Source organism: Cynoglossus semilaevis, chromosome 10 (assembly GCF_000523025.1).
Source record: "Cynoglossus semilaevis isolate Cse_v1.0 chromosome 10, Cse_v1.0, whole genome shotgun sequence".
NCBI lineage: Eukaryota > Metazoa > Chordata > Actinopteri > Pleuronectiformes > Cynoglossidae > Cynoglossus > Cynoglossus semilaevis.
In genome coordinates this window covers 14064348-14075365 of record NC_024316.1, presented here as the reverse complement: position 1 = coordinate 14075365, position 11018 = coordinate 14064348, and the positions used below count along the sequence as shown (strand labels likewise).

General features: G+C 42.2%; 1 protein-coding gene and 1 long non-coding RNA gene across 2 annotated transcripts in view; one reads left to right on the top strand and one right to left on the bottom strand.

Annotated features, from left to right (window-relative positions):
* Positions 1-11018, bottom strand: part of lama5 (laminin, alpha 5) — a 59704-nt gene that overhangs the window by 29973 nt on the left and 18713 nt on the right. The window contains exons 3-6 of the mRNA XM_025059139.1: positions 7318-7435; positions 5193-5311; positions 4709-4879; positions 4486-4583 (exon numbers count right to left, since the gene is read on the bottom strand). Coding sequence (XP_024914907.1) covers positions 4486-4583; positions 4709-4879; positions 5193-5311; positions 7318-7435 — 506 coding nt within the window. The remainder of the gene's footprint in view (positions 1-4485; positions 4584-4708; positions 4880-5192; positions 5312-7317; positions 7436-11018) is intronic.
* Positions 800-3272, top strand: LOC112487560 (uncharacterized). Its single transcript, XR_003050750.1, has 2 exons — positions 800-1752; positions 2784-3272. It is a non-coding gene; the product is annotated as an uncharacterized LOC112487560 (long non-coding RNA).

Here is an 11018-nt window from a genome sequence, read left to right as displayed (position 1 = left end):
AGGGTTCACTTCTAATGAAGCATTTTAAGGAAACAAGCTTTTCAATGGAGGGCATCAGCCCAAAACAACCGTTTCCTGGTTTAAGCCGTGAGCTGTGGAACGGCAGCTTCCTGACTGAAGCGCCGCTCACTGGATGACTCACTGAGTTTCTTCTAAATACATTTTTAAGGTAGAAGTAAAGTAAAACATGAAGACTGAGACGAGACTAATTTTCCTCGGGTCACTTCTGTTTGTGAGGCCACGTTTGGTTGATGTTGAACAGATCACGTTGGGCCTCAGTGACGCTGCCTGGTGTGTGTGTTTAGGATAAGTGAGACTTTCTGTTCTCTCTCTGTGTGTCAGTCACATTCAGAACAGGCAGATCGCCTGGACTCTGTGTCTGATGGATGTTCACGATGTCACTGAGGTGACAGACAGAGCATGGACAGGGCTGGACTTTCACACATCTGCAGGCCTGTGTTATACACACACACACACACATACACACACACACACACGTACAGAGAAGATGTACGATCTGTTTCTGTCTAACCAGAAACAAACATACGACCTTTGTCACGGCAATTTGTTTCCACAATCACAAAGTATTTGTCAAGTTCCAGTCAAGGAACGTAGAAAAAGATGCACAAAAAGGATGAAAAAATTACAATAAAACAAATACATTTTTTTGAGAAAGTAGTATCACATAGGAACTTTTATTATTACTATTTATATATCTATTTTTTATTATCTTGTAATACTCACTAGACCACTGGTGGGTAAACGTTTGGCTCACAGACCAAAATGATGTTCAGAATTTGCCTGACAGACCGGTTCAGTTTTGATTGGATGTAGAATGCTGTGCAAATAAACCTACATTTTGAAGATAATCTGGCACCTTTGATGTCTGCCGCCATTTAGTGGCATCAACAGAAATTACAGTCGATTCGTCTTAATGCATGAAACAGAAAGATGTGTGTTTAACGGGCCGGAATAGAAAGCTCAGTGGGCTGCATCTGGCCCACAGGCCGTAGTTTGCCGAGGTTTGCAATAGACAAAAGCACCTGCAACAACTAGCTAATGTTGAAAATTAAACAAAATAGGGAAACAGACAAAAACTAATATATATAAAGCAATAGAAGTAAAAAAAAAACCCCAGTAGTGCAGTGTGATGATGTATGGATGTTTACCCTCCGGTACGTCTGTGATGATGAGTAGCAGACACAGACTGACGCACTATGATAATGTCCAGTGAACTTCCTCCTGGACATCAAACCCAACTGAAGTCTGGTTTGATCACAATTTCTTTAAAAGATTCAGTTCATTCCAACAAAATCCATTATTCCATTTCTTGGCTGTAAACATTTGAAGCGTTCTCAGCCCCAATCATCTGGAACCATGTTGTTACCATCTGGCCACTTGGTCAATAATCTGTTACGTTCGGCCTCATTTGCTTTCACTTTGCTGTGTCACCCGCAGTTCAGGATGAGGGAGCGCTGAGGTGAGGACACATCTGGATTAATCATTAGTCCAGCAAATGTGTGTTTGTGTGCATGTATGTTAGTGTGTGTTTGTGCGTGCCTAAATGTACTAAAGAGTAATCATGTGTGTGATTGGTAAAGGCAGAAAACAAAGTTTCCCTCAGAGTGTCACTAAGACGCTGAAACAATAACCAAGGAAAAGAAAGGAAGGAAACCACGGACTGAGAGCTGCCACAAAGCGTATTCACTACTTTTTGAATCAACACGGAACTACACCACAAGTTCAACGAACGTACGTGTTTCATTACCCTTTCGTACAAAAGAAAAAAACTTCTAATCAGTGCATGAAGGGGTTTTTGAAATTCTGATTCCCTACAGTATTTCCCAATAACATGTGCAAATGTAATCATACGAAGTTATAGGGGTTATGACAGTGAGTCAGTGATTGTTTGAGAGGTTGTAATTATTTAGTACTTTGCTACGTAATGTATTAATGCATCCAAGCACTGGTTTGATTTAGCCTTGGTCACATTGTCTATCGTGGTGTCCCTCGGGGCTAAATATTCGGCTTAATTTTTTCTCACTTCACAGAATCTCAGAGGCAGATAGATTTCCCTAATTTAACAATTTTCATAATCCAGCAGCGGCCAAATTGGAGGGTTTGGTGGGCCAGATGCAGTCCACGGGCCACCAGTTGAAGACCCATGCTCTAAATGGACTGTTTGACTTGAAAATAAAACTGCAATCAGAACATTCCCCTACTCATAATTCATGACTTTTATTAAAAACTAAACTATAGGCAAAAATAAAAAAAACAATTACTGCCAAAAGAATCATTTAAATCAAAACCTGTAAATCATGAAATGTGAGCGAAATTAATGTTTTCCACTGAATACACCGTATGTGAAGTAGACAAACACAACATAAATCACATCTGAGCCTCATTAGACGCTAAAGGTTAGACTGTTGAGTTTGTGTCAGGCAAAAGGAATGTCAGGAGACACACACACACGCCTGAGCTTAAAACATAAATGAACGAACATTTAAAACAACCAAGGTGGAAAAAACAGAATCCAACTGTACGACGCAAAGACACGAAGACACAAAGACACGAAGACAGAAACAACACCAGCTAACTGACTTTGTTGTTTAGGCAGTTTGAAGATGTGACTAATGTGAGGTCACACGCTGTGAGGAAGGAGTTTTTGAAAAATGCTACATTCGTCTAGTTTCCTCCTCTCATCATACATGTTTTTACAAACACTCCCCTCCTCCTCCCCCCTGCTCTCCTCACCCCTGCTCTCCTCCCCCCTGCACTGACAGCTGAAAACAGAGGCACCTGTGACAGTGTAGCTGCTGTCAATCCCAGCACAGATGCCACAGTATCTTCTGCAGGATGCCGGGGTCACCACCTCCCGTCGGTGCCACATTTGTCTTCTCTGTACATCAACTCCATCAACTCTTCCCAGGACATTCCTCTCCTACTCCCAAATTCCCAAACGGGTCATGCTCAACAACGTGGAAACAGCCGGATCACGAGCTTCACCAGGGAACATCTCCACATACCTTCGACATGTCTGCGCAGGAGTGTGTGTGTAGGTTCAACTGTGTGTGTGTGTGTGTAGGTTCAACTGTGTGTGTGTGTGTGTGTATAGAATACGTGGCAATGTGTAATAAAATTATGTGTGTGTGTGTGTGAGTCATGGTGGATTTGACAAAGTAATGATGGCTTACAAGGAAGTCCACAGTCTTACATGATGTAGCCACACACACACACACACACACACACACACACACACGTATTTAAACAAGCTTCTTCTTGTCTTTTTTGCCTTTAAATAAAAGGAAACTTATAGGCGACGTTTACATTTAAAGACTTTTCTATCTATCCATCTGTCCCTCTGTCCATCTGTCACTCTGTCCATCTATCCCTCTGTCCATCTGTCACTCTGTCCATCTATCCCTCTGTCCATCTGTCCATCTGTCCCCCTGTCCATCTGTCCCTCTTGCCATCTATCCATCGGTCCCTCTGTCTATCTGTCCATCTGTCCATCTGTCCCTCTGTCTATCTGCCCCTCTGTCCATCTATCCCTCTGTCCATCTATCCCTCTGTCCCTCTGTCCTCCAGACAACAACATGTCCCCACTGCCTTTAACCCATCCATTAAACAGTCCAGTTATCGACACCAGTCGTAGCTGAGACCTGGGAGACTCTCTCTGCTGCAGTTGGGTAACGTGGGAGTTTTTGGTCCATGCTCCTCCAAGTCCCCCGATCACTCGATCATGTTACCACTGGTTCACTCAGTCCTCTTTACACAACAGAGCGGGATGAGGTGGAAACTAAAACCGTATGTGGGTGGGTGGGTGGTGGTGACGGGTCATTAATATTGCTTGTTGTGGGGATCAGTCTCACATCAAACAGTGAATTCTGAAATATAACCACGTACTTCAGTGTGTCATCAACTCCACTCCAGGTTAGCGTAGCGACGTGGTTGTAGCCTCATGTTAGCTGTGGACTGGTGGACTCACAGATCGATTTTAGCCTCAAGGCCTTGAGAAATTACTATCAACAAAATACTTTTCCGGTGAAATTGAGAGCTTTCCAAATGCTTAATTTAGATGGGGGTATTTTATTTTTCGCTCTCCACGATAACTTCAGCCCCAGTCTTGTTTGTAGCAGTGGTTTGTGTGCAGGTGTATACATGTTGTCCTAGACCAGGCAGACAGCAGTGGCAGCAGATAAAACCACAGCCAAGAACCAGGGACACACAGATTAAAGCCGGAGGTGAGGGATTAGTTCCTGGAAACTTTTTTTCTGTTTCTGCAGCGCTTGTGTTTTTCATTGTGTGGACGATGACTCACCGTATTAAATCGAAGAAAATCATTTAATGAGATAATAGGGCTTTACTTAGTTCATAGACGCAGCAAATTTAAAGTGTTTTGACTGGATTGGTCTCGTGTGTATTAACAAGTGTGTGTGTGTGTGTGTGTGTCAGAGGTTCCAGGTCTTTTGAAACTCTTCTTACTTGTAGGGATCATTGGGATCTTTGGCGTTGCAGGCCTCGGCGTGTCCATTACACACACAGCGTCCTCCAATACTGATGTCTTTGATGCTGTAGTAGTACTGCAGAGTGACAGCGACAAAAAACACCGTTATTACTGCATATTATTGACACAGGTTTCTGACAAATACACACGTTACATCCTAGTTCTCAGGGCACTCCTCTGTGATCTGCCCGTGGTTCTCACCCTGCGGGTAACTGTGGGGTCGCGCAGGGCCTTGCCCATCAAGTGTCCGAGCAACGTGTTGGTTCTCAAGAAGCGGAGCCTGATGTTGGTGGCTTTGGTGAAGTCCCGCAAAACAGGAGAGTAGGAGAAGTTCATGGCGCCAGGACGACCGTTGACCAAGGACACGACAACCTAGAGAGGAGTGAAGGACGGACAGAGACTTTATCACTGATTCATTACCAGAAAATAACACTATGACTGAGAAAACGGAAGTTAATCAGTGGTTTTGGAAGTTCTTCAAACTTCGAACTTTATTAATCCCTCAGGAAATTAAAATTAAAATATCTAGATAGATCGAACTTTATTAATCCCTCGAGAAATTAAGATTATAGTATCCAAATGTTATAATAAAAGTATAACTTGACAAGAATAAGGCCTTAAATGAACTGGACCATATTGGAAAATTAATTCTGTATAAAAACTACTATAAAAAGAAAAACCAAACCTCTCCATTTTCGAGCGGGACTATACGAGAGTATTCAGTGGTGCAGATGACGTCGTCGTCAGAGTTGATCCTTTCAATGGTTCTTTGACCAAATCGTTCAATACACTCTCTTTTGGAGGCTGAACACACACACACACACACACACAGAAACAACAGGGAAAGCAGGAGAAAAAAAAAGAAAGAGAAAAGCTTATAATTAGGTCAAACCACATGTGAACATTTCCTGTGGCATTTTAATGACGTGTCTCGGTGTGAAAATTAAAGGAGAGCCTGGCTGGGCGACGCTCTGTGATTTGACAAACAGACGTCAGCGGCAGCTTCACAGACACATCTGTACATTTCACTAAGTTGTTCATTTCAAAGAAAGTGATTTATGGAAGTATATAAAATTTAAATATGGTCCTTGTATTTGACTTCAAATCTTCCAAACTTTTTTTCATTTCTGCTATAACCTTTACTAAGATATTTGGTTCCTTTTATGTTTTGCACTTTAACCAATTGGTGATGCCATAACATGATACTGTATAAGTACAGCAGCGGTTCTCAACCAGTGGTCCACAAGCCCTTCTGGGACACAGTTAAGGGTTTTGCAAAGCGGCCGTGAATCTATCATCGGACCAATAGGCATGTTTGTGCGACATCACTGAGGAAGGTTTGAGAAAATATGTTGACATTTATACAGAGTTTAGTTAAATTGAAACTACAAAGCACACACTATGATTTTAATCAAGCTTAATTTGTATTTATGTCATGATGATAATCTAGAAAAATGTTATTATATACTGTGTGCCATAAAATTCCATAACCCTCATATTTAATTAAACAACAATTACATCATCATGTTAGTGTCAAATCTTTATACAGAAATGTTAAGTTTCCCGGAAATAATTTTCAGTTTATTTTAAATTGTGTCCCTGACACAGAAGGCGGAAAAAAAATCAAAGATGAAATGTTAATTCATTTTTCTATAAAATCTGGATGTTAAATGTTTGCCCATAGGGCAGAGGTGCAACTGTGGCTTTGAACCAGCAGCAGCAATTCAAGATATAAATGTCAAATATCTGCAGGATTTACAGCTCTGAGGCCGACGCTAACCTACTCTGCGGTATTCTCCACGTACACAGTCAGCCCTGTCTCCTGGTTTCTCTCTGACACAGCACGTTTGGTTCAGGACTTTTTTCTGCTCTTGTCACAGTTTGGTTGAGATGATACAGTAGAGAGAATGGCAGACATTAGACTGGAGACTAAATCATCTTGACAGGAACAGGCTTAAGCAGACAACCTTATCATAAATATATGAAGACACGCCTCCTTAGTTTATAGGTAGAATTTGTCTGGGCTCTATCTGATCAAACACAGGTGAGACTCCTTCAGGTTTACTGCATAAAAACACAATAAACCGCCCATCGTTAGTAACAGACAAGGACAAAAACTACATGAGCAGATCAACTGAATGCTGTGGTCTGTCCATTAGCGAAAGCTACGATAGCAATTTATGGAGAGAGTGACATGATTACTCCAATCATCATCTGACTGGAACAGAAAAAATCCACAACCGCAGGTGTGTATATGCAGTAACTTGGATTCACGCCCTCAGATACAAATCAAAGTTTAAACCGGCTTCCCATGATTTCATTTCATAACTTTGCCAAGTTTTTTTTTTTTTTTTCTAATCAATCATGTCCATCTTGGCCACCTGGAGCAGCCTTCAATAGATTAATAGCAGATATGTCTCATGCAGCACACAGCTGAGGAACACTCAGCCCCACGCACTCCGTCCTCTTCGCTCAGATTTTCTCTTCAAGCTGCGACGTGCCTGGAATTCCCCTGCAGCCCACCTGAACTGACAGCTGCCAGAGTCAATCAGCTGGCAGCTCTATGATGTAATGACGTCCCACTTCTGACCTGACCAACTAACCAATCAACCAATTAGCCGCGGGCCCCCGAGGCTGCAGTTAAACTGGGAGATTAGAGAGAGACTCTGACTGAACCCTGGGGGAGGTTAGGGAAACATGAACTGACGCTGATGGAATTTGATTTGGATTGATCCAAAGGAGCAGACATCTGCAGCCCGACACTGTGCAGTTGACCGTATGTGACGAAGCATTAAAATGTTTACACTTACAGGAGAAGTACTGCCAGGGTTGGTAGGTTTGGCCGAAGTCGACGGATCTCTCCAGAACCCACAGGTCTGGACGGGGTGAGTTGGCGAACTTGATCAGCACATAGGCCACGTGGAAAAGCTGCAGAGACAAAGAAGGAGTTCACGTTAGTTTAGATTTTTCAATGGTGAAAAGAAGAAAAGAAGCGGAGTTTCCTGTTCCTAATTGAAAAACTTTGTTTTTCCCTGAAAATTCCAACCTCTTCGGTGACATCACTGAAATCATCACACGTCTAAACTACAGCCGTGTCAGGTTGTATGACGTAATGTTGACGTTATCGTCGGAAAGCGTCTGATTCCTGACACTAATTTGCACCAGATGCTCCGTCATCACGGCCTTCGGTTTCAGAGCTCGGCCGCCCCTCTTCTTCTTCTGTCATCCCTCATTCATTTCCAAACTGGAGGAGGGAGCAGTTCCACTCTACTGTTTGTCCGTCCGACCCCCAAACTGCTCCCCAGGTGCAACAGAACACAGTGAAATAACACGGTGACACATGGACTAACATTAGAATAAATCACACAGGCATGTGTTTGTTGTACAAACATGACGGCGTTGACGGCCGGTCGACACCTTCAACGCCTTAACTTCAGATCTGATTCACAAACAGAAAGACAGCAGCTGCGTATCTGGCTGTTTTTTTTATCAGCATCAGCATCGGCGCCAAAACTTCAATCAGAAAAAACAATGAATCTGAACAAGTCAGCACTCAGGATGTCTAGACTAGAAGGTGAGGCGGACTGTGGCAAGTGCAGCCCATGGAGCGTTGGTTGCCAACAGGTCCTGACCATGGCCGATGGTGGCAGTGTCTGTGATTCTGAGATTGCAAAGTCAGGTTAGGACACAAACGTGCGTAAAAATGCACAACTAAAGCTTCGACGGAGCTCGGAGTCCAACTAACAGTAAGAGAAAGCGTGGAACTAGCAGCGTCTGGAGGACAGGAAACAGATTGTGAGGCCTCTGAACGTCCCTCAGGGCGGAAGATATTGAAAGAAAAACCCAGAAGCATTCCTCTGATTCCAGGGTTAAGGTTTGACCTGAAGTTCAGAGCCGTTCCTTTGAACAGCAAATATCCGTAAAGTGGAAACACACGACTGAACAAGCAGAGAAATCAGGTGATGCTGGTCGCAAATAAACTCCTGTTCCGGATCACTGGGACGAGACCGAGAACGGGGCAAGAAAAGAAAGTTCTGGTTACGTACGAGGGTAAGACTGAAAGACAGAGGATGAGTTTCAAAAGTTGTCGGATTTTATTGAATAAAACACAAGACACGTCTCTCAGGATTCTCAGTTTTCAATATGAGTTCTTAGAAGAAAGAAAAGTCCATCGGTTCAACCTGGACATGAACCAGGAACCTTTGGGTGTGAAGTTATGAAGTTGTTTTTGAAGATAAGATGAGAGAATTTTGATATTTCTGAAAATACGTATTGAAGTTGTTTTTGAAGATAAGATGAGAAAATTTTTGAATTTTTGAATTTCTGAAAATACGTAAAACATAGGTATTGTTCTTTACCCAGCCCCTGCTGGCCAGCACTGGTATTGCAATGAAACTTGCATGTCTGTGGAGCTTTAAAATCTTAAATATTTTTGACCAAAAATCTATCTAATTTTTCAGCTTTAAAGTTGAACTTCTTTTAAACCTGTATGCTACCTAAACCATAGTCTCTCTCTCTCTCCCTCTGTCTCTCTCTCTTAGCTGTCTGTCTGCGGCCCCCTGTGGGAGTCAGTCTGTTCCCTGGTATGAACACACACATTCACCCAGAGGTTTTGCTGACCTTGTTTCCCTCCAACGCTCACACACACCCTCTGTGGGATTTATGGATTAGTGGCCGTCTCCCTGGTCAGCCTCCCTGAATTGCCTGCAGACTCATCAACCAGACTGCCATTACCATAGCAACGAGAAGCTGGCAACAGGTCAGACCAAAGGGTGTGAGAGAGAGAGAGACTGACAGAAAAAGTAGAGAGGAAGCAGCGACAAACTTATAGGAAGACGTGGAAATGAAGAGTCCAAGCTGAGACCCCGGGGAGGGGAGCACGCCGTCGGCCAATCAAAGCCTTCATGGACACAGCTGTACCTTGTCCTTAAGAGTGACACATGAGGAGCCTGAGACTCGGCGTAATAATTCGTAATTTGTGATGACAGAAGAAGCAGAGCACAGATAAGCGGAGGATGAAAGGGAGCTAACATTATCAGAGGGGTCGTTGTTGGAAAGGTCAAGGTCCGGTGAAGTTGTGATTCAGTGTGCAGTTTTACTGACAGACAGTAGGGGCTGCAGTGAGCTCTCATTACTTTATCTTAAATCAGTGATCATCCAGTTTAGCCCACAACTAGATTCCAAAATTGTGAGGAGACAAAGAGACAATAATGTGAGGTCACCAGTTTAAAAGGTAATGAAAAAAAACAACTAAAATCTAATATTTAAAAATATTTTTATATTTTTATTTGATTTTATTTGATTGTCTGGAAAGTGTATTTTCAGAAAATTCTCATCCTTCAACAAACAGAGTTGGTCATGAACTCTATGTGTGATAGAACAGGTAAAACTGTACAACAAATGATAGTGTTTTAAACTAAGTCCATTATTTATATATTTTGATTAAAAAAAACTATACTTTATTATTTCACATTCCAACCTCAAACACAAAACCAACAAATGTCTGTTCTGGAGTCAGACGTTTAATGATGTGACACATTAACATCAACATGAACCAATTAACTCATAACAAACGCGGCTCTGCCAGATGCTGCTTTAATGACTGCTATATGAACATGTCTCTGAAGAATGCAGGTGTGCCGGTGGTGTGTGTGTGCGTGTGTGTGTGTGTGTGTGTGTGTGTGTGTGGCTGGCCCCTGGCTGGTTTAATAATTGAACACATTCCTTGGTGGCACCACACATTCCCAGTGCCTCAGGTAACCATGGAGATAAGACAGGGGACACTCCAACAATGGGACAGGGGGACAGAGGTATGGAGGGAGACAAATGGACCAGGAAACTTTTAAAGGTTTGTCACGGAGCAGACTTTCAGGGAGAAAATCTTCAATGAAATCCTCACACCTACGGCTCCAGCTCAGATTATGGGATGCTGCAGATGTTCTTCAGTAAAGGTAAACCTGACGACTGTCAGGTAAACCTGACGACGGTCATGGAAGTGACGTACAAACAAATACAATTTTTTAATATGTTCAGCTCAAAAAAGGAAAATGACATCATTGTCAATATCTTACTGCTCCAGCAACAACAACAAAAATGTATGTTTTTCAAAATAATTTCTAAAATCTCAGGCGTTTTATTGTCACTGGTGGTTTTGTAAAATAAACAAATTTAAATGACTTAAATGTTTCTTAAGATCCCATAAATTAAATGTGTAATTTTTGAGTTTTGCGATAATTTCCCTATGTACTGTAATACAATTAAATATATTTCTAAATAAAATATATTATTATTATTATTATTAATTAATTAACTACTTTTGAAATGTCCCTTTAAACGATATTTTTAATCTTTTTTTTTTCTCCTTCCACTGTGTCGTCCCTTTATCTGTCAGTCTGTGTGTAATCTGTAACACTGTCTCCAAAGAGAGATGCAGTGGTGCCAGAGAGGAAGCTGCAGCTGCTTCAGCTGCACACACACACACACACACACACACACACACACACACACAACA